Here is a 24,361-nt window from a genome sequence, read left to right as displayed (position 1 = left end):
AAATGGGGAGAACGATTGCCAAAGAACCTTTCCCTTGCCCCATCTTCTGGGATATCTCTGTTGTTTCAGGTTCAAGTACAACCCATAGTTCTGACATACAGGTCCTTTATCATGTGGGCTATGCCTACGGTGGCACCTTCTCTCCTACCACTCTCCCCTCCCCATCTGCCTCCCCCTGTTCTCACCCTTAGGACTTTTCCTCTTTGCTCAAATAAACCTTTGTCTATGTCTTTGTATTTGCCTGGGTTGCACTACTTCATCTCCTTCCTTTGAGGAATCCTTTCTTTTCCTTCAGGACCAACTCAAATGTCAGCCCCTCAAAGGCTTTCCTTGACTATCTCAGGCAGAGAGAGTTCATTTCTTTGCTCAGATGCTGCACAGAATCATGTGTCTGTAGGAGTGTGAACTCTGCAGTCTTACTACCTGAGGTTAAATCTTGGCTCTGCTATTTACTAGTTTTGTGTCCTTGAGCAAGGACTTAACCTCTCTGCGTCTAGGTTTCTTTGACTTTAAAATGGAAATAATAATAATCAGACCCACCTCATAGGGCTGTTATGAGGATTAAATAAATTCAAATGTGGCAAACATTTAGAACAGAGAAAGCATAAGGAAATTGCTCTATGAATGTGCACTATTCAGCTATCTCTTTAGTTGTGCAGTTTGTGTTGATTGCTTGCTCTGTGCTCTTGCCCATAATTCTCTTCCAACACCAACTACTGTTTTGTAATGTTTTATCTTTCCCCCTGGCTCGTGGGTTCTTACTGAGTAGGGTCCAGATCTTGTTATTTTGATCTCACTCACACCTCTTATACTGCCTGGACAGAAGTAGGTATTTGGTAGATGATTATTGGTTGATTGCTAATTCTGACTTAGATGAATATGACTTGAGATGGTTTGCAAAGGGTTTCCATAGAATTTTTTTAAAATTTAATTTAATTAATTTTTTTATACAGCAGGTCCTTATTAGTGATTAACTTTATACACATCAGTGTATACATGTCAATCCCAATAGCCCAATTCATCACACCACCCACCCAACACCCCCCCACCCCCGCCACTGCTTTCCCCCCCTTGGTGCCCGTATGTTTGTTCTCTACATCTGTGTCTCAATTTCTGCCCTGCAAACCGGTTCATCTGTACCATTTTTCTAGGTTCCACATATATGCGTTAATATACGATACTTGTTTTTCTCTTTCTGACTTACTTCACTCTGTATGACAGTCTCTAGATCCATTCACGTCTCAACAAATGACCCAATTTTGTTCCTTTTTATGGCTGAGTAATATTCCATTCTATGTATGTACCACATCTTCTTTATCCATTTGTCTGTCGATGGGCATTTAGGTTGCTTCCATGACCTGGCTATTGTAAATAGTGCTGCAATGAACATTGAGGTGCATGTGTCTTTTTGAATTATGGTTTTCTCTGGGTATATGCCCAGTAGTGGGATTGCTGGGTCATAAGGTAATTCTGTTTTTAGTTTTTGAAAGAACCTCCATACTGATCTCCATAGTGGCTGTATCAACTTACATTCAACCAACAGTGCAAGAGGGTTCCCTTTTCTCCACACCCTCTCCAGCATTTGTTGTTTGCAGATTTTCTGATGATGCCCATTCTAACTGGTGTGAGGTGATACCTCATTGTAGTTTTGATTTGCATTTCTCTAATAATTAGTGATGTTGAACGCCTTTTCATGTGCTTCTTGGCCATCTGTATGTCTTCTTTGGAGAAATGTCTATTTAGGTCTTCTGCCCATTTTTGGATTGGGTTGTTTGTTTTTTTAATATTGAGCTGCATGAGCTATTTATATATTTTGGAGATTAATCCTTTGTCCATTGATTTGTTTGCAAATATTTTCTCCCATTCTGAGGGTTGTCTTTTCATCTTGTTTATGGTTTCCATTGCTGTGCAAAAGCTTTGAAGTTTCATTAGGTCCCATTTGTTTATTTTTCTTTTTATTTCCATTTCTCTAGGAGGTGGATCAAAAAAGATCTTGCTGTGATTTATGTCAAAGTGTGTTCTTCTTATGTTTTCCTCTAAGAGTTTTATAGTGTCCGGTCTTACATTTAGGTCTCTAATCCATTTTGAGTTTATTTTTGTGTATGGTGTTAGGGAGTGTTCTAATTTCATTCTTTTACATGTAGCTGTCCAGTTTTCCCAGCACCACTTACTGAAGAGACTGTCTTTTCTCCATTATATATCCTGGCAGCCTTTGTCATGGATTAGTTGACCATAGGTGCGTGGGTTTATCTCTGGGCTTTCTATCTTGTTCCATTGATCTATGTTTCTGGTTTTGTGCCAGTACCATATTGTCTTGATTACTGTAGCTTTGTAGTATAGTCTGAAGTCAGGGAGTCTGATTCCTCCAGCTTTGTTTTTTTCCCTCAAGACTGCTTTGGCTATTCAGGGTCTTTTGGGTCTCCATACAAATTTTAAGATTTTTGTTCCAGTTCTGTAAAAAATGTCATTGGTAGTTTGATAGGGATTGCATTGAATCTGTAGATTGCTTTGGGTAGTATAGTCATTTTCACAACATTGATTCTTCCAATCCAAGAGCATGGTATATCTCTCCATCTGTTGGTATCATCTTTAATTTCTTTCATCAGTGTCTTGTAGTTTTCTGCATACAGGTCTTTTGTCTCCCTAGGTACGTTTATTCCTAGGTATTTTATTCTTTTTGTTTCAGTGGTAAATGGGAGTGTTTCCTTAATTTCTCTTTCAGATTTTTCATCATTAGTGTATAGGATTGCAAGAGATTTCTGTGCATTAATTTTGTATCCTGCTACTTTACCAAATTCATTGATTAGCTCTAGTAGTTTTCTGGTGGCATCTTTAGGATTCTCTATGTATAGTATCATGTCATCTGCAAACAGTGACAGTTTTACTTCTTCTTTTCCAATTTAGATTCCTTTTATTTCTTTTTCTTCTCTGACTGCCATGGCTAGGACTTCAAAAACTGTTGAATAATAGTGGTGAGAGTGGACATTCTTGTCCTGTTGCTGATCTTAGAGGAAACACTTTCAGTTTTTCACCATTGAGAATTATGTTTGCCTTGGATTTGTCGTATATGACCTTTATTATGTTGAGGTAGGTTCCCTCTATGCCCACTTTCTGGAGAGTTTTTATCATAAATGGGTGTTGAATTTTGTCAAAAGCTTTTTCTGCATTTATTGAGATGATCATATGGTTTTTATTCTTCAATTTGTTAATATGGTTTATCACATTGATTAATTTACATATGTTGAAGAATCCTTGCATCCCTGGGATAAATCCCACTTGATCATGGTGTATGATCCTTTTAATGTGTTGGATTCTGTTTGCTAGTATTTTGATGAGGATTTTTGCATCTACATTCATCAGTGATATTGGTCTGTAATTTTCTTTTTTTGTAATATCTTTGTCTGGTTTTGGTATCAGGGTGATGGTGGCCTCACAGAATGAGTTTGGGAGTGTTCCTTCCTCCACAATTTTTTGGAAGAGTTTGAGAAAGATGGATGTTAGCTCTTCTCTAAATGTTTGATAGAATTCACCTGTGAAGCCATCTGGTCCTGGACTTTTGTTTGTTGGAAGATTTTTAATCCCAGTTCCAATTTCATTACTTGTGATTGGTCTGTTCATATTTTCTATTTCTTCCATGTTCAGTTGGAAGGTTATACCTTTCTAAGGATTTGTCCATTTCTCACAGGTTGTCCATCTTATTGGCATAGAGTTGCTTGTAGTAGTCTCTTAGGATGCTTTGTATTTCTGCGGTGTCTGTTGTAACTTCTCCTTTTTCATTTCTAATTTTATTGATTTGAGTCCTCTCCCTCTTTTTCTTGATGAGTCTGGCTAATGGTTTATCAACTTTGCTTATCTTCTCAAAGAACCAGCTTTTAGTTTTATTGATCTTTGCTATTGTTATCTTTGTTTCTCTTTCGTTTATTTCTCCTCTGATCTTCATGATTTCTTTCCTTCTGCTAACTTTGGGTTTTGTTTGTTCTTCTTTCTCTAGTTCCTTTAGGTGTAAGGTTAGATCGTTTATTTGAGATTTTTCTTGTTTCTTGAGGTAGGCTTGTATAGCTATTAACTTCCCTCTTAGAACTGCTTTTGCTGCATCCCATAGGTTTTGGATCGTCGTGTTTTCATTGTCATTTGTCTCTAGGTATTTTTTGATTTCCTCTTAGATTTCTTCAGTGATCTCTTGGTTATTTAGTAATGTATTGTTTAGCCTCCATGTGTTTGTGTTTTTTACGTTTTTTTCCCCTGTAATTCATCTCTAATTTCATAGCATTGTGGTCAGAAAAGATGCTTGATATGATTTCGATTTTCTTAAATTTACTGTGGCTTTATTTGTGACCCAAGATGTGATCTATCCTGGAGAATGTTCCGTGTGCTCTTGAGAAGAAAGTGTAATCTGCTGTTTCTGGATGGAATTTCCTATAAATATCAATTAAATCTATCTGGTCTATTGTGTCATTTAAAGCTTCTGTTTCCTTATTTATTTTCACTTTGGCTGATCTGTCCATTGGTGTAAGTGAGGTGTTAAAGTCCCCCACTATTATTGTGTTAGTGTTGATTTCCTCTTTTAGAGCTGTTAGCAGTTGCCTTATGTATTGAGGTGCTCCTATGTTGGGTGCATATATATTTACAATTGTTATATCTTCTTCTTGGATTGATCCTTGATCATGATGTAGTGTCCTTCCTTGCCTCTTGTAACATTCTTTATTTTAAAGTCTATTTTATCTCATATGAGTATTGCTACTCCAGCTTTCTTTTGATTTCCATTTGCATGGAATATCTTTTTCCATCCTCTCACTTTCAGTCTGTATGTGTCCCTAGGTCTGAAGTGGGTCTCTTGTAGACAGCATATATATGGGTCTTGTTTCTGTATCCATTCAGCAAGCCTGTGGGTTTTGGTTGGAGCATTTAATCCATTCACGTTTAAGATAATTATTGATATGTATGTTCCTATGACCACTTTCTTAAGTGTTTTGGGTTTGTTTTTGTAGGTCCTTTTCTTCTCTTGTGTTTCCCACTTAGAAGTTCCTTTAGCATTTGTTGTAGAGCTGGTTTGGTGGTGCTGAATTCTCTTAGCTTTTGCTTGTCTGTAAAGCTTTTGATTTCTCCATTGAATCTGAATGAGATCCTTGCTGGGTAGAGTAATCTTGGCTGTAGGTTCTTCCCTTTCATCACTTTAAGTATATCATGCCACTCCCTTCTGGCTTGTAGAGTTTCTGCTGGGAAATCAGCTGTTAACTTTATGGGAGTTCCCTTGTATGTTATTTGTCATTTTTCCCTTGCTGCTTTCAATAATTTTTCTTTGTCTTTAATTTTTGCCAGTTTGATTACTATGTGTCTCGGCGTGTTTCTCCTTGGGTGTATCCTGTATGGGACTCACTGTGCTTCCTGGACTTGGGTGGCTATTTCCTTTCCCATGTTAGGGAAGTTTTCGACTGTAATCTCTTCAAAGATTTTCTTGGGTCCTTTCTCTCTCTCTTCTCCTTCTGGGACCCCTGTAATGCGAATGTTGTTGCGTTTAATGTTGTCCCAGAGGTCTCTTAGGCTGTCTTCATTTCTTTTCATTCTTTTTTTTTTATTCTGTTCCGCAGCAGTGAATTCCACCATTCTGTCTTCCGGGTCACTTATCCCTTCTTCTGCCTTAGTTATTCTGCTATTGATTCCTTCTAGTGTAGTTTTCATTTTAGTTAGTGTATTGTTCATCTCTGTTTGTTTGTTCTTTAATTCTTCTAGGTCTTTGTTAAACATTTCTTGCATCTTCTCGATCTTTGTCTCCATTCTTTTTCCGAGGTCCTGGATCATCTTCACTATCATTATTCTGAGTTCCTTTTCTGAAGGTTGCCTATCTCCACTTCATTTAGTTGTTTTACTGGGGTTTTATCTTGTTCCTTCATCTGGTACCTAGCCCTCTACCTTTTCATCTTGTCTGTCTTTCTGTGAATGTGGTTTTTGTTTCACAGGCTGCAGGACTGTAGTTCTTCTTGCTTCTGCTGTCTGCCCTCTGGTGTATTTGTTTTTTTAAACTATTATCCTTTATGCCTGCACAATCCAAAGCCCATCTCTGGACCCAGGTTGGCATTGTAACAGCCTGTGCTGGCAATAGATTGGATCCTGTGGCTAATGAACTGGCAGAAAACTGAGAACACAGCTTTCTGGGCCAGTGGGGAAGTTCTGAATGCTAGGAAGTCCAGGATGAAGATGCTAGCTGATTGGTCTCTAGCGAGAGCACCCTTCCTAGCTTGCAGACAGCTGCCTCCTTGCTGTGTTCTTCTCCACAGAATTTTGATTTGATTTTTCTAGCAGCCCTATTAAGGAGACAGCAATAGCAGTGGATTTATTTGTCAATAAATGTGAAAAATAAGAGCAATTCTCTTCTGCTTTATTTTACAATTTAGATTTAAAAAGAAATACTCTTTCTGTTAAATAAGTCAAATATTATCAGAAGAGAAGTGAGCATAATGAACTACAAATAATTTTCTCTGGTGAATTAAAGAGGTGTGATTTTCATTGACTGTTGGTAGGAGGAAATCAAACCTTCTGAAAAGTGTACCTGTTTTTGTACAACAATTTAGGGAAAATGTCCATGTCTTTCAAAGTTTAAGTCAAAATATAGTAAATTTTGTATTTTTTCTATTTCTTGAATGCAGGGACCATTATTTTGCCAGCCAATAGAATTGCTTCTTAAGATCATTATAATAGGATTTCCAACATTTATTTTTTTATTTTTTAAAATTATAACTTAAAAAAATTTTACTTATTTATTTATTTATTTATTTTGGCTGTGCCGGATCTTAGTTGTGGCATGCAGGATCTTCGTTGTGGCATGTGGGATCTTTCGTTGTGGCATGCGGACTTCCTAGTTGCGGTCTGCATGTGTGATCTAATTTCCTAACCAGGGATTGAACCCAGGCCCCCTCTATTGGGAGCACAGAGTCCTACCCACTGGACCACCAGGGAAGTTCCTCCAACATTTATTTAAAATCCCTTCGGACCTACAGTTTATTATAGCCTGCAGTTTGTCCACCAGATTGTTATCAAGAAACAACTGAAGATAAGTGAAAATATTTCTGAAATGCAATTTGTATAAATGGTAATGATCAGGCTGAAAGACTGATTCTTGGCAGTCTTTGTTCATGGCACCTACTTAGTAACGATGGTAATAAAGTAATTAACAAAATGAGGCATTAAGACATACAGTGTCAGTGTGTTACATTATAAACACATTGTAAAAACGTTACCATAAAATTGTGTGGTTTTCTTTATTAGACTGTTTTTTTAAAAAGTTCTCCATATTTCAGTTATCTGAGTGTTCTAGAGCAGTGCCATTGACATGGACAAACTCAGAGACATAATTACCTTTTAGTTCTATGGGAAGGAAATCGAGTCCAGATGAGCTTATTACTCAGTAATTACTTGCATAAAATAGTGTGATGACACATCATGATGTCCTCTTGCTTCTGCTTTTGGTTTGATTGCTAAGGTAGAAGGAAGCTTTTCCTTTAAAACCATCGAGGTTTTGGTAAATTACCTATTTATAGACTATTTTAATCTTACACAGTATGTTCTGCCAACAAATATTTTGGTTAGTAATGAAAGTGAATTAATCCTAAACCATAAAGTAGGAAAAAAACTCTGACATTGGACTCTTCTGAAAGGCATATAGGGCATAGTTGGTGACATAATTGCCACCATAAGTACTTCTGAGGATCACCGTGAATGGGGGAGATGTATGCAAGTTCGTTATGTCTACCCTTAAAATCATGGTGGTGCCCAATAGTTTTGTCCATACTCCCCTCGTAGGGTTTTTTTCCTTGTTTGTTTTTATGTTGAATACCTTCAGAGAACTGTAAAAACTTTGGCTTTTACTGTGAGTGAGATGGGGGAGTATTGGGGTGGGTTTGAGTGGAGTACTTGACAGGATTACCCTGGCTGCTGGGTTGAGAATAGATGGAAGGAGGCAAGGGTGGAAGCAGTGAGCCAGTTAGGAGACTCTTATCTAAGGTGTAAGATGGTGATGGCTCAGAGGAAGGTGGTAGAGTGGAGGCCACGATTGGTTGGATTCTGGCTAAATTCTGAAGGGTGAATCAACAGGATTTGTTGGTGGATGTGACTGGGTATGAAAGAGTGGGGTCAAGTATAACTAAGCTGAACAACTGCAAGGGTAGAGTTGCTAGGACTAGCTGGTCGGATGGGTGAGGACCAGCAAGGTATGCAGAGCAGGATTTGGGGGAATGATAAAGTGCTCTTGACACTTCATGCTGCTCTTCCCCTGTTAGCCCCTGAATGCTTCTGAACCTGGGCTCTCTCCCCACCCACCCCACATCCCAGATCTCCATCACAGATCCTCTTTAAGGCTCTATTAATCTTCCCATCCTATTCTGTGTCCTTGGAGAGTGATCACGAGCTGATGGCTTGGTCAGTGCCTTGTCTGGAAGGTTACTGAGAGTCCTGCATCAGTTGGGGCCCAGGTGGGAAGGTTAGTGAAGAGCTTGGCAGTCACTTTTCATTTCCCCTGCTCTTGGTCTGTTGGTAATGGCGGTTAATTCTTGGCCGCTGGGTTTTTTTTGTCTTTATAGTAATGGCTTATGCTGTTACGAATCTTTATAGTTAAACTATACAACGTGTGACACTGTAAATACATCATAAAGATGTTGCTAAGAGGGGTCATTGAGACAAGTCATCCAAATTCCTGATTCTAACGGAGGGTCCAACCTTTCTGAGACTGAACTGCTGGCTTAGTTTAGTATGCGAGGTCAGGGCTTTGTAAAATTTACTTTGCATATGAATCACATGGGCTCTTTTTTAAACGCTTGTTCTGATTAAGTAGATCTTGGAGAAGGTGGGAGGACTGAGTCTGTATATCTAACGTTAATTCCAGGTGAAGATGCTGCTGCGGCTGCTGCCGGTGCTGGTCTAAGGACCAGACTGTTCAGTGGCTCAGTCCTTGTTGAATTTCTGGAGTCTATTCAGCTGTTGACCCTCCTAACAAAGGGCCAGGTGCCTCTACACTAAGTAACCTGGGCTTGGAACAACGGATGGCATTTGGATCAGTGGAGAGCCGTTTGAAAGCTATGCTGGGACCTGATGGACACAGAAGAGCGGGGAAGGAGGCAGATGAGGAGGAACAGAGGTGGAAATGAGCACCTTCCTCCAAATGCATGGTGCCTGCTCCCACCTCCACAATTAGGAGTCTAGGAAACTGAATTTAATCAGGCTACATCTTGATTAGCAGGCTGACTTTGGACTATTAAATCGAATCTACTTGAAATTTTTTAGTGGCCATGCATCACATGCAAGATAATTTTAAATAGTACATGGGAATTTTAGGTGGTTCATGGGCCACCAATATTATCTTATAATCTTAATAGTTCTGTTACCTTCTATTTATGGTAGGAGCTTAGATATCTGCTTTCCTCCCATCTGTGAGTTTTCTGCATGCAGTGGCCATGTCTCCTTTGTGTTTCTATCTCAGCCCTGCTTATCATCTTCGCCCAGTAAATGGAGAGGGACCTGGCTTAACTTAGCCAGAAATTCTGTAATAAATGTAGCTAAACGAGCTTGGGTTCTCAATGTTAGCACCATCTGCACTAGAATATAATACTTTTAACAAAAATGTAAAGACCTGAAAAAAATGTTTTAAAAGCTTTCTAATCACTTCTCACTGAATGGAGGTTAGTTTTATAGAGAATATTAGTAACGTTTTGAGAATATAAATCAGGACTAATAAATTCATGAAAGAAAATGCTATGCTGTTCTAAGTCTGTGGTGAAAACTTTAACTTTATGAAGACTTTCTTTAATTCCTTTCTCAATATTTTATTTTGCGGAAAAAGCTAGATATTTGCAAACTGTAAGGAACTACGTTTTATCTATTTTCTCACCTTTCCTCAGATAAGAATGAGAGGATATTAACAAAGGAATTTTTTGGAGGTGGTATATTGTATTGGCTTGTGGATTGCCTTTCTAGTGGGAGTGGTAATGAGGATGTCTTATAATAGAACTTGAACTCTGATTTACAAGGAAGAGTTGGGACTACTTAGTTTCCTTGGGCTGCTCTTAAAAAAAAAAGAAAAAGAAGAAACCTTGTTTGGTTTTTCTGATGGTTAAAGTAATATGTATTAACTGAAGAAAGTTTTAGGAAAAGAGGGAAACTTTAAAAGAAGAAAATAAAGATCACATCTGATTCCCACCATGGTGTTGACGTATTTCCCCTGTGTGTGTGTCTGTGTGTGTGTGTATGTGTGTTATCTGTTTTATAATGTCTTTGTTTTAGAATCACGGTAATGCTGCCCTAATAAAATGAACTGGGAAGTATTCTTTCCTCTTCAACTGTCTGGAAGAGTTTGTGTAGATTTGCGTTACTTCTTTCTTAAATATTTGCTGTAATTCACCAGGTAAGCATTCTGGGCCTGGAGTTTTCTTTTGGGAAGGTTATCTATTTCTTTGTTGAGTGAACTATGGACGCTTGTGTCAAAAATTTTATTCAGTTCATCTAAGTTGGTGAACTTATTGTCACAGATTTATTTATATTTCTTTGTTATCCTTTTAATGTATGTAGAATCTGTAATGATATCATGTCATTCCTTGTATTGGTAATTTGTGTCTTTCTTTTTTGGCTAAAAACCAAAGGTTATCAAATTTATTAGCTAAAGGTTTATCAATTTTGTTGATCTCAAATAAAGAGTTTTTTAACATCGTTATTAGAGTATAAATGCTTTACAATGTTGTATTACTTTCTGCTGTATAACAAAGTGAAACAGCTATATGTATATATATATATATCCCCATATCCCCTCCCTCTTGTGTCTCCCTCCCACCCTCCCTATCCCACCCCTCTAGGTGGTCACAAAGCACCGAGCTGATCTCCCTGTGCTATGTGGCTGCTTCCCACTAGCTATCTATTTTACATTTGGTAGTGTATATATGTCAATGCTACTCTCTCATTTTGTCTCAGTTTACCCTTCTCCCTCCCCGTGTCCTCAAGTCCATTCTCTACATCTGCATCTTTATTCCTGTCCTGCCCCTAGGTTCTTCAGAACAATTTTTTTTTTAGATCCATATATACGTGTTAGCATACAGTATTTGTCTTTCTCTCTCTGACTGACTTCACTCTGTCTGACAGACTCTAGGTCCATCCACCTCACTACAAATAACTCAATTTCGCTTCTTTTTATGGCTGAGTAATATACCATGTATATATGTGCCACATCTTCTTTATCCGTTTATCAGTAGATTGACACTTAGGTTGCTTCCATGTCCTGGCTATTGTAAATAGTGCTGCAGTGAACATTGTGGTACATGATGTTTTTGAATTATGGTTTTCTCAGGGTATATGCCCAGTAGTGGGATTGCTGGGTCATATGGTATTTCTATTTCTAGTTTTTTAAGGAACCTCCATACTGTTCTCCATAGTGGCTGTACCAATTCACATTCCCACCAACAGTGCAAGAGGGTTCCCTTTTCTCCACACCCTCTCCAGCATTTATTGTTGGTAGATATTTTGATGATGGCCATTCTGACTGGTGTGAGGTGATACCTCATTGTACTTTTGATTTGCATTTCCCTACTGATTAGTGATGTTGAGCATCCTTTCATGTATTTGCCAGCGATCTGTGTATCTTCTCTGGAGAAATGTCTGTTTAGATCTCCTGCCCATTTTTGGATTGGGTTGTTTGTTTTTGTGATATTGAGCTGCATGAGCTGCTTATATATCTTGGAGATTAATCCTTTGTCAGTTGCTTTGTTTGCAAATATTTTCTCCTTTCTGAGGGTTGTCTTTTCATCTTGTTTATGGTTTCCTTTGCTGTGCAAAAGCTTTGAAGTTTCATTATGTCCCATTTGTTAATTTTTGTTTTTATTTCCACTTCTCTAGGAGGTTGGTCAAAAAGGATCTTGCTGTGATTTATGTCATAGAGTGTTCTGCCTATGTTTTCCTCTAAGAGTTTTATAGTGTCTGGCCTTACATTTAGGTCTTTTATCCATTTGGAGTTTATTTTTGTGTATGGTGTTAGGAAGTGTTCTAATTTTATACTTTCACATGTAGCTGTCCAGTTTTCCCAGCGCCACTTATCGAAGAGACTGTCTTTTCTCCAATGTATATTACTGCCTCCTTTATGAAAGATAAGGTGACCATATGTGCATGGGTTATCTCTGGGCTTTCTATCCTGTTCCATTGATCTATATTTATGTTTTTGTGCCAGTACCATATTGTCTTGATTACTGTAGCTTTGTAGTATAGTCTGAAGTCAGGGAGCCTGATTCCTCCAGCTCCGTTTTTCTTTCTCAACATTGCTTTGGCTATTTGGGGTCTTTTGTGTTTCCATACAAATTGTGAAATTTTTTGTTCTAGTTCTATGAAAAATGCCACTGGTAGTTTGATAGGGATTACATTGAATCTGTAGATTGCTTTGGGTAGTATAGTTATTTTCACAGTGTTGATTCTTCCAATCCAAGAACATGGTATACCTCTCCATCTGTTTGTATCATCTTTAATTTCTATTTCATCAATGTCTTATAGTTTTCTGCATACAGGTCTTTTGTCTCCTTAGGTAGGCTTATTCCTAGGTATTTTACTCTTTTTGTTGCAGTGGTAAATGGGAGTGTTTCCTTAATTTCTCTTTCAGATTTTTTATCGTTAGTGTATAGGAATGTAAGAGATTTCTGTGCATTAATTTTGTATCCTGCTACTTTACCAAATTCATTGATTAGCTCTAGTAGTTTTCTGGTAGCATCTTTAGGATTCTCTATGTATAGTATCATGTCATCTGCAAACAGTGACAGTTTTACTTCTTCTTTCCCGGTTTGTATTCCTTTTATTTTTTTTTCTTCTCTGATTGCCATGGCTAAAACTTCCAAAACTATGTTGAAAAATAGCGGTGACAGTGGACTTCCTTGTCTTGTTCCTGATCTTAGTGGAAATAGTTTCAGTTTTTCACCACTGAGAATGATGTTGGCTGTGGGTTTGTCGTATATGGCCTTTATTATGTTGAGGTAAGTTCCCTCTATGCCTACTTTTTGGAGGCTTTTTATCATAAATGGGTGTTGAATTTTGTCAAAAGCTTTTTCTGCATCTATTGAGATGATCATATGGTTTTTCTCCTTCAATCTGTTAATATGGCTTATCACATTGATTGATTTGCGTATATTGAAGAATCCTTGCATGCCTTGATAAACCCCGCTTGATCATGGTGTATGATCCTTTTCATGTGCTGTTGGATTCTGTTTGCTAGTATTTTATTTATTTATTTATTTGTATATTTATTTTTGGCTGTGTTGGGTCTTCGTTTCTGTGCGAGGGATTTCTCTAGTTGCGGCAATCGGGGGCCACTCTTCATCGCAGTTTGCGGGCCTCTCACTGTCGCAGCCTCTCTTGTTGTGGAGCACAAGCTCCAGACATGCAGGCTCAGTAGTTGTGGCTCACGGACCTAGTTGCTCCACGGCATGTGGGATCTTCCCAGACCAGGACTCGAACCCGTGTCCCTTGCATTGGCAGGCAGATTTTCAACCACTGCACCACCAGGGAAGCCCTGTTTGCTAGTATTTTGTTGAGGATTTTTGCATCTCTGTTCATCAGTGATACTGGCCTGTAGTTTTCTTTTTTTGTGACATCTTTGTCTGCTTTTGGTATATGGTGGCCTCATAGAATGAGTTTAGGAGTGTTCCTCCCTCTGCTATACTTTGGAAGAGTTTGAGAAGGTTGGTGTTAGCTCTTCTCTACATATTTGATAGAATTCACCTGTGAAGCCATCTGCTCCTGGGCTTTTGTTTGTTGGAAGATTTTTAATCACAGTTTCAATTTCAGTGCTTGTGATTGGTCTGCTTATATTTTCTATTTCTTCATGGTTCTGTCTTGGAAGGTTGTACTTTTCTAAGAATTTGTCCATTTCTTCCAGGTTGTCCATTTTATTGGCATATAGTTGCTCATAGTAATCTCTCATGATCCTTTGTATTTATTCACTGTCAGTTTTTACTTCTTATTCATTTCTAATTCTGTTGATTTGAGTCTTCTCCCTTTTTTTCTTGAGGAGTCTGGCTAATGGTTTATCAATTTTGTTTATCTTCTCAAAGAACCAGCTTTTAGCTTTCTTGATCTTTGCTATTGTTTCCTTCATTTATTTTTTATTTATTTCTGATCTGACCTTTATGATTTCTTGCCTTCTGCTACTTTTGGGTTTTATTGTTCTTCTTTCTCTAATTACTTTAAGTGTATGTTTCGGTTGCTTATTTGAGATTTTTCTTGTTTCTTTTTTTTTTTTTTGTGGTACATGGGCCTCTCACTGTTGTGGCCTCTCCCATTGCGGAGCACAGGCTCCTGACGCACAGGCTCAGCGGCCATGGCTCACGGGCCTAGCCGCTCCACGGCGTGCGGGATCTTCCCGGACCGGGGCATGAACCTGCATCCCCTGCCTCAGAAGGCGGACTCTCAACCACCACCAGGGAAGCCCTAGATTTTTCTTGTTTCTTGAGGTAGGATTGTATTGCTGTAAACTTCCCTTTTAGAACTGCTTTTGCTGCATCCCATAGGTTTTGGGTCATCGTGTTTTCATTGTCATTTGTCTCTAGGTATTTTTTGATTTCCTCTTTGTTTCTTCAGTGATCTCTCAGTTATTCAGTAACGTATTGTTTAGCCTCCATGTGTTTGTATTTTATACAGTATTTTTTTCCTGTAATTGAGATTTAGTCTCATAGCGTTGTGGTAGGAAAAGATACTTGATAAGATTTCAATTTTCTTAAATTTACCAAGGCTTGATTTGTGACCCGAGATACGATCTATCCTGGAGAATGTTCCATGAGCACTTCAGAAGAAAGTGTATTCTGTTGTTTTTGGATGGAATGTCCTATAAATATCAATTAAGTCCATCCTGTCTAATGTGTCATTTAAAGCTTATGTTTCCTTATTTATTTCCATTTTGGATGCTCTGTCCATTGGTGAAAGTGGGGTGTTAAAGTCCACTACTATGACTGTGTTACTGTTGATTTCCCCTTTTATGGCTGTTAGCATTTGCCTTATGTGTTGAGGTGCTCCTCTTTTGGGTGCATAAATATTCACAATTGTTATATCTTCTTCTTGGTTTGATCCCTTGATCATTATGTAGTGTCCTTCTTTGTCTTTTGTAACATTCTTTATTTTAAAGTCTATTTTGTCTGATATGAGGATTGCTACTCCAGCTTTCTTTTGATTTCCATTTGCATGGATTATCTTTTTCCATCCCCTCACTTTCAGTCTGTATGTGTCCCTAGGTCTGAAGTGGGTCTCTTGTAGATAGCATATATACGGGTCTTGTTTTTGTATCCATTCAGCCAGTCTGTGTCTTTTGATTGGAGCATTTAATCCATTTACATTTAAGGTAGTTATCGATATGTATGTTCCTATTACCATTTTCTTAATTGTTTTGGGTTTGTTATTGTAGGTCTTTTCCTTCTCTTGTGTTTCCTGCCTAGAGAAGTTCCTTTAGCATTTGTTGTAAAGCTGGTTTGGTGGTGCTGAATTCTCTTAGCTTTTGCTTGTCTGTAAAGGTTTTAATTTCTCTGTTGAATCTGAATGAGATACTTGCTGGGTAGAGTAGTCTTGGTTGTAGGTTTTTCCCTTTTGTCACTTTAAATATGTCCTGACACTCCCTTCTGGTTTGCAGAGTTTCTGCTGAAAGATCAGCTGTTAACCTTATGGGGATTCCCTTATATGTTATCTGTTGCTTTTCCCTTGCTGCTTTTAATGTTTTTTCTTTGTATTTAATTTTTGATAGTTTGATTAATATGTGTCTTGGCATGTTTGTCCTTGGATTTATCCTGTATGGGACTCGGTGCTTCCTGGACTTGATTGACTATTTCCTTTCCCATGTTAGGGAAGTTTTCAACTATAATATCTTCAAATATTTTCTCAGACCCTTTCTTTTTCTCTTCTTCTTCTGGGACCCCTATAATTCGAATGTTGGTGCGTTTAATGTTGTCCCAGAGGTCTCTGAGACTGTCCTCAACTCTTTTCATTCTTTTTTCTTTATTCTCCTCTGCAGTAGTTATTTCCACTATTTTATCTTCCAGGTCACTTATCCATTCTTCTGCCTCAGTTATTCTGCTATTGATTCCTTCTACAGAATTTTAAATTTCAATTACTGTGTTGTTCATCATTGTTTGTTTGCTGTTTAGTTCTTCTAGGTCCTCGTTAAACATTTCTTGTATTTTCTCCATTCTATTTCCAAGATTTGGATCATATTTATATCATTACTCTGAATTCTTTTTCAGGTAGACTGAGTATTTCCTTTTCATTTGTTTGGTCTGGTGGGTTTTTACCTTGCTCCTTTATCTGCTGCATTTCTCTGTCTTCTCATTTTGTTTAACTTACGGTGTTTGAGGTCTCCTTTTTTGCAGGCTGCAGGTTTGTAGTTCCCATTGTTTTTGATGTCTACCCCCAGTGGGTGAGGTTAGTTCAGTGGCTTTTGAGGGCTTCCTGGTGGAGGGGACTGGTGCCTGGGTTCTGGTAGGTGGGGCGTGTCTAGTGGTGTGTTTGGGGGTGTCTGTGAACTTAGTATGATTTTAGGCAGCCTCTCTGCTAATGAGTAGGGTTGTGTTCTTGCTAGTTTTTTGGCATGGGGTGTTCAGCACTGGAGCTTCCTGGCTGTTGGGTGGAGCTGGGTCTTAGCATTGAGATGGAGATCTCTGGGAGAGCTCTCACTGATTGATATTACTTGGGACCATGAGGTCTCTGGTGGTGCAATGTCCTGAACTCAGCTCTCTCACCTCACAGGCTCAGGCCTGACACCAGGCTGGAGCACCAACACCCTGTCAGGCACACGGCTTACAGGAGTTTTCACATCCCCCTGTAGTCAGAGCCAGGAGCATTTCAGTTGGCTGGCATCTTCCCCCTGAGCCTCAGCATCCGGGGTCTCTTGCTGACAACTCCACTCTTCCCAGGAACCAGAGGTCAGGTGGGCGCCTGTGGACTCAAGCAGAGCTTCTGGGGCTGGAAGGAAGATCCTACAGCCTTCACTATGAGATCTGGCCCAGGGGCTCCACAGAGACTCCAAGAAACCCTCCATGGGTCCCCATCAGCTCCTCATCCCTCCAGCAAGGAGCCCTGGGATCCTCTTGACAACAACTATTAACCATGGCTGAGAACTGCAGCAGTTTCTGGTCCTAAATAGCTTTTGATTTCGTTGATTTTTTTTCTCTGTCAGTCTTTGGTTTTCTACTGATTGATTTCAACTCTTACAAATTCTCCTTTTTTCTGATTAATTTGGGCTTAATTTTCTTAAGGTGGGAGCAGAAATCATTGATATGAGATCTTTTTTCTGATATATAGGTGTTTTGTGCCATATATTTCCCCCATATACTGTTTTAGCATCTTTCCATACATTTTTATATTGCCATATTCTTTCTCTACGAAATACATTCTAATTTCTTTTGATTTCTTCTTTGATCAATGGGTTGTTTAGAATTGTATTACTTGGGGTTAGGGATTTTTTTTCATAGACATTTCTGTTGTTAATTTCTAATTTAATTCCATTGTGGTTAGATAACTTTCTTTTTATGTACTAAATTCTTTTAAGCTATTGGGGACTAGTTTTCTGACCCAGAAACTGGTCTATTTCAATAAATGTTCATTGTGAACTTAAGAAGAATTATGTTCATTCTGCTGTTGTAGGGTGGAATATTCTAGAAATGTCAATTAAGTCAATTTGGTTGATAGTGTTATTCAAGCCTTCTTTATCCTTATTGATTTTCTATCTGCTTATTCTATCAGTTATCAAAGAGAGATATTAAAGCTCTGACTCTAGTTGTGAATTTGTCTATTTCTTCTTGCAGATCTATCTGATTTGGCTTATGTATCTTGAAGCTTTTTTAAAAAAAACAAATTAGGTGTAAAAGTGTTAGAATTATTTTCCTGATGACCTAAACCCTTTGTTTTAAGATGACTTTCTCTGTCCCTGGTATTATTCTTTATTGTAGAAGTTAATACAACCACTTTAGCTTTCTTTTGATTAGTGTTAGCACGGTATATCTTATTCTATTCTATTTTTACCTATTCGTATCTTTGTATTTAAAGTGCATTGCTTGTAGGCATCACATAGTTGGGTCTTGTTTTTTAATCCAATCTGATGATCTCTTTAGTTTAATTGGGGATGTTTACACCATTTATGTTTAATGCTCTGATGGACATGGTTAGGTTTAAGTCTATAATATTGCTATTTGCTTTCTGTTTATTCCATCTATTCTGTATTCCCTTTTACTTTTTTCTTTTTTATGGTTAGAGTATCTTTTTTATAATTCCATTTAATCTCCTTTCTTGGCTTATTAGCTATATTTTAAAATTTTGCTATTTTAGAGGTTGCTTTAGGATTTATAGCATGCATATTTACCTGGCATATTGTAGATGCTCAATAAATATTTACTGAATGAAAAAATGAATGCCCTGGTGCCCAGACCAAAGGGCTGCTGAGAGCCAGAGGCATCAAGAAAGGCCATCAGTACTGTGTTTTTATCAGACACAGCACAGTTCATTCTTTGCCAGCTTTTATTTTCCTTTTTCACACCGTGTTAGTATGGATATTGGCTTTTCTCCCTCCAGTCTTGATGTTAGTCTCTCAAGGTTAGGGGGTCTGTGTCCTCCTCTCCTCTGCCCCCTTAATGTTTTAACAAATAGATACTTTACCCTTAGGTGGTGCTTTCTGCAGGCTTTTTTGAAAGTGTGGGTTGGACCCTCAGGATGAAAGAGGCTGTGGCCTTGACTTATCATGGCCAAACCCCAAAAGTAATGTCCTTATCAGGAAGAACAGATATTTTTTAAGGTATTGGATAGGAAAAAAAAAAACTTCAAAGAAATGGTCTAAATTTAAGATTAGCTGATCTAAGCAAAGCTACACATGGAAAGGAAATTCAGACCTAACAGATTTTTCCCATTCTTGGAGTGCCACCAGTTATTTCAAGTCTCTTGAAATATCTTGGGAAAAAATCACTGAGCTTCCTGATTAAAAAAGAAAAATTTATGCTCTGTTTTTCTTTTTTTCTTTTCCAGCAAGTAACTGGCAGAAGTTTTGGTGATAAAGATTTTCGGACAGGGTTAGAAAATGGAATCCTTCTCTGCGAGTAAGTATAGCCTATATTCAGTTGGTTTTATTCAAGAAAAATCATTAATGCTATTCAGTTTGTCTGAAAAACTTATAGTGTTTGTTTTGAATTTATTCACAGTTTGAATCTGAAATTCAAAAACAAATCACTTAGGTGGGTTAGGCAGTAAAGATAAGTAGTCTTGGGGCAGTAGGGAGTGGTGGGGACCTTGGCAATTTCAAATTAGTTAAAGAAGGAATATCTGGTAGCTGCTACTCAGTTCCAACCAACTTTTACAATGTAGGAATTCAGGCCCAAGTAATTGGAAGGTTGTGGACCAAGTTTTGGTAAAAAAAAGCAGCTTTTCTCCCCTTATTCCCTCCAAACAAAAACAGCTTGTGCCAAGTAAAAGCAGGGCTTTCTATTTACTGACAACATCTTGAAACATGCCAGGCAATCTTCCTCACTAGGCCTACTTCCCCGAGGTATTTTGAATATATTTAATTTGTGCTGTTGACAAAATAACTGCAGTGTTCAATTTTTGTGTTTTGAACCTGGGCTTTGTCATAGAGTGCTCCTGTGATGATGGATTCAAGAGCTTTCTGTGAAGTGCTTCCAGACACAAAATAAGCTAGAGCCTTAATACTTATAGAGGGATGGACATAAACTTCAAATCAAGATTTTGTATTTTGAATTCATTTGATAGGTTCTGTCATTTGGATAACTGATTTTTGTTTTATTGAGTTGAAATGTACATGCATGAAATGCACAGCTCCTAGATATACAACCCAGTGGATTTTGTAAACTGTGTACATTCATGTAACCTACACCCTGAGCAAAATATAGAGCACAAAGCTCTCTCATGTCCCTTCCCAGTCAATGTCAACCACCTATAGAAAAGCACTGTTCTGATTTCTATCACCATAGCATCTATTTTGCCTTATCCTGAACTTTATGTAAATGGAATCACATAGAATGCACTCTTACCTTGGGACTTGCAGAATATTGTTTGAGATCCACCGAAGTAGTTGAAAGAGCAGGGGTTTTGGAGCCTGAGCTATAGAGGATCAAATCCTTTCTTCACCCCTTAAATCATATAACCTCCTTGAGTCTCATTTGTTTCTCTTTAAAGGGGTAGTAAAAAGTTTACAACTCCTGCCTATTTCATAAGTTTTTCGTGAATTTCAGGAGGATAATGTGGATAAGGTGCTTTAAAAACTTACATTTGCTGTACAAATGTTGATTATTATGCAGCAATTTTCAACATAGTTCATGTCAGTGTTTATTTTCTCTGCTCTCCACTGCCTTTCTTTCTTCAAAGAGAAATTTACATCCCCTGATTTCTTCCTTTTGTTTTTTTAAATAAATTTATTTATTTTTGGCTGCGTTAGGTCTTTGTTGCTGCACGCAGGCTTTCTCTAGTTGCAGCGAGCAGAGGCTACTCTTCGTTGTGGTGCACGGGTTTCTCACTGCGGTGGCTTCTCTTGTTGCAGAGCACGGGCTCTAAGTGCGCGGGCTTCAGTAGTCGTGGTACGCGGGCTCAGTAGTCGTGGCTCACAGGTTCTAGAGAGCAGGCTCAGTAGTTGTGGCGCACAGGCTTAGTTGCTTTGCGGCATGTGGGATCTTCCCAGAAGATCCCCCTGCATTGGCATGTGGATTCTTAACCACTGTGCCACCAGGGAAGCCTGTACACCCCCTGATTCCTGTTTCCATACCTTCTTTCCTGTGGAGTCTCTCCCCTCTTCTCATACTTTACTTTCCTCACCACCTCTTCTCCCTTTATTAAATCTAAATCAGAGCTCATCTCTTAGGTAAACCATAATTAGTTCAGCATCTCACGGAGACAAACTCAGACAGGCTCTAAACACTTCTCTTGTGTTCTAGCATCTGCTCCTCCAATGATTCTGGGCTTAGCCCTCTCCTGATGTTAACAGATGAGCCAGAATCTGATGTAATTTATGTGCATCATGCTCTCTTAAGTCTGTTGAAGTGGGTCTTTGGTACCAACTTTTGTTTTCCTAACATTAGCTCCAAAGATTCTTATAGGCGTCCACCTCTCCATCATATGAGTAAATCTGTTATAGAATAATATCGCTTGACTCCCTTTGGATTAGGTAGGCTTGTCTGAAGACAAGGCTTTGGATCCAGAGACATCTGCCCACATGGACTTTGTTTCTTACCCAGTTGATGCTGAGTTGGAGGATGAAGTCTCTCGTGTGGAGTGGCACGAACTGTTGGCCTTTTACAAACACATTAATGAATGGGTTGTTGAGAGGTGGAGAGGTGGGGTTTAGGTCCAGACCATGGTTAGGAAATAGTATGGTTAGACAGCATGGAGGCACAGATTATAGCCAGGAGCCTCTTTAAATAAATAAAGGGTTTTGACTGCTGACAGCCTGCGGATGAGCTGAGGGAAATGGCCAACACAGAGGATGTGGACAAATGTTACTGTCTGGGTAGGTAGAATAAAACCCAGGACAAGTGAGTTATTGTTTAACTCCTCTAACCACAGAGGATCAGACCCCCTGGCGTATTTGAAGGAGTCTGAGGACCAGGGTCAAGTCCTGGCTTCCCCGTGGGACTCCATCTGGCAGTCCTGGTGCAGAGTTTGTGAAGGTGGAATGAACCGCACTGGTGTCCTGAAAGCCAGCAGCATGGGTCCCAGCCGAGCCTTGGAGAGAAGGCTGGGACAGCAGCCAGACCAACAAGATGCAGACAGAGTTCCAAGTGCAGGGCCCACAGCACAATGAGAGACAGAAGTAAGACTCAGGAGCTGAATGCGCTGAAGGTCGGGACAGTGGAAGGAGAAGATCTCCCTCTCCTTTTTGTCAGGGATGGGGGCGTGGCTAAGTGTGATCTGAACCTGAGCGTATTGGGCTGCTGCAGACTGAGATTAGCAAGTGTATTTTGCCAGGACTCGTATCCGGAGACTAATCTGACAAGGAGGGGGACTTGCACTGTTCCAGGCATGGGGTGGGCTGATGGTAGGGCCTGAAAGGCAGGAAACCCAGTTTGGAGAGTCTCAGGAAAAGTGAGGGTTCTCTTTGGAGAGTAGATGAGAATACCTAAGGCTGTGCCACGCTCGAGAACCAGAGAGAGTTTTGTGGATGCTGGTGATGAAGAAGTTCTAACTCTCAACCACCACCCATGTAGCAATACTTGAAAACATAAGAACTCTCTATATTTTCAAATTTTGAAAACTGGCAGTTCACCTCTTCTGAGTTGGATTGGCTCTAAATGTTGGTTGCAATCGTGGAGAAACACCACGCTGTTTGTTCACTGAAAATGTCCTGGTTCGTAGAGAATGGACTTGAGAACACGGGGAGGGGGAAAGTAAGCTGGGACGAAGTGAGAGAGTGGCATGGACTTATATATACTACCAAACGTAAAATAGATAGCTAGTGGGAAGCAGCCGCATAGCACAGGGAGATCAGCTCGGTGCTTTGTGACCACCTAGAGGGATGGGATAGGGAGGGTGGGAGGGAGATGCAAGAGGGAGGAGATACGGGGATATACGTATAGCTGATTCACTTTGTTATAAAGCAGAAACTAACACACCACTGTAAAGCAATTATACCCCAATAAAGATGTTAAAAAAAATATCGTGGTTGTTTATGAGTCTGAAAAAAACCTCACAGTTCTTCTCAAACAGAAGGGCATATTCTGGGCCTGGGGTCTGGTTTTCCTCTTGCCAGCCTGATTCTAAACTTACCTGTGGCCTACAAGGACTATTATGATACCCATTTTTCAGAGCAAGTAACTGAGGTACAGAGATTAAATAACTAGGCTAAGGTTGTACCAGATGAGAAAGATTTAAATTCAGAAGTCTGATTCCTTTGCTTTTGCTCTTAATCATTGTCCTGTGTCCAAAGTTGGGATTTTGATGGGAGAGAAAAGCAAGAGGTTGGGTGGTGGCGGTGGGATGGAGTTGGTGCCGGAAAACCTAGAGTTTGGGGAGAAATGCAGTACAGAGGGTAACCACGGCGTCTCAGCTGGACAGAGGAAGAAGGAGGACTGTGTGGGGTTGGTGGTCTTGGAAAAATATAAGCATCAAGGGCCTGGTGGACCGTCTTAAGACAAGAAGGCAAGTCCAGTGAGAGGGAGGGCGTGAGAGAGCTGAGGGGGTAGGAGGCTATGGTCGGCGGACAGTGTAGGGGTTTCAGTATTCTTAGGTAAGACCTGTCCAAACTTGATGGCGACAAATGAGGTTGGTGGACCTGTACTAAAGACTACAGAGATAGGAGAGAGAAAAGACTGGCACCTCCAGGCAGCACATAAGATGGAAATTGAGTAGCCTCAGAATCGCCCTGGGAGCTCTTTTACTTCGCCTGTGAAATGCAGTACACTTGCCCTCGCACATGTACCCCCGAAAACAGTAATACTTATGCATAAATGTATAACTAATGGCAAGAATAAAATAGAGTGCCTGTGCCGGATAGAATAATAGTAGATGTATTTTTGCTCTGTCTCTCTTTTCCTCTGTTGTTTTTGCCAAGTGTGTGTGGTTGAAGTTTGGAGGTTAAATGCTCAAACGATGTGAGCTCTCCGCTGAGCATTAACTAAATGGCCTAGGGTCAAAGTTTGACAAAGCTGCAAATGTGTGACAAGTGTCATGCTTTTAGAAATGTTAAATGAATACCGCATTGTGTACTTGGGGACTTAAGAATTTAAAAGAAAGGCTGCAAAGACTATTCCCTAAGGAAGCCACTCCCAGTATGGAGCCAGTAATGACTGTCATCTAGTTCCCTGAACCCAGATCAGAGAGACTGTTGTGAAATATTCCAGAAAGGAAAGTTTCTGACTTGTTTTCCTAAGACTTTATTATATAGATAGAACGCTATGGAATTCCATCTGTATCAGGAGTTGGCAAATTCTGGCCCATGTCCTGTTTTTGTGCAGGCCTTCCTTCTTGCTAAGAACGGTTTTTACATTCTAAAAGAGTTGTAAACAAAAAAACAAAACAAATCGAAACAAAGCAAGAGTTTGTATGGGGCTCACAGAGCCTAAAAATGTTTACTACCTGTTGGTCCTTTACAGAAAGAATTTGCCAGCCCATGAGGACTATGGACTTAATTTTGGATGTGGATTGCTTACCCTCATAAAGTTAAGTAGTTCAGGCAGTGCAAAGCGCTATTTGGGGAAATCAAATACCTTTTCAAGAAAGGTTTTCTCATGAGTCTCTTTACAAGTCCACCCCACCCCGCCAACTTTTTAGTTTGAAAAATTTTAAACTTACGGAGAAGTGACAAGAATAATGTAATGATACTCCATATACCCTACAACTATACGCAAATGCTTCAGGACAAAAGAGGCATAGACAGAAA

The 24,361-nt window shown here is 39.3% G+C and overlaps 1 protein-coding gene across 10 annotated transcripts in view; it reads left to right on the top strand.

Annotated features, from left to right (window-relative positions):
* Positions 1-24,361, top strand: part of LIMCH1 (LIM and calponin homology domains 1) — a 342,494-nt gene that overhangs the window by 124,579 nt on the left and 193,554 nt on the right. For 9 of the 10 annotated variants that reach the window (XM_060148283.1, XM_060148277.1, XM_060148276.1 and 6 more), the window contains exon 2: positions 19,006-19,076. The exons of the other annotated variant lie outside the window; for it this stretch is intronic. In XM_060148283.1, the coding sequence (XP_060004266.1) occupies positions 19,006-19,076 (71 nt within the window). The remainder of the gene's footprint in view (positions 1-19,005; positions 19,077-24,361) is intronic. 10 annotated transcript variants of the gene reach the window in all.

Source organism: Lagenorhynchus albirostris, chromosome 4 (assembly GCF_949774975.1).
Source record: "Lagenorhynchus albirostris chromosome 4, mLagAlb1.1, whole genome shotgun sequence".
NCBI lineage: Eukaryota > Metazoa > Chordata > Mammalia > Artiodactyla > Delphinidae > Lagenorhynchus > Lagenorhynchus albirostris.
Note: the sequence above shows the minus strand (reverse complement) of the source record. Positions and strands in the feature narration are given on the sequence as shown.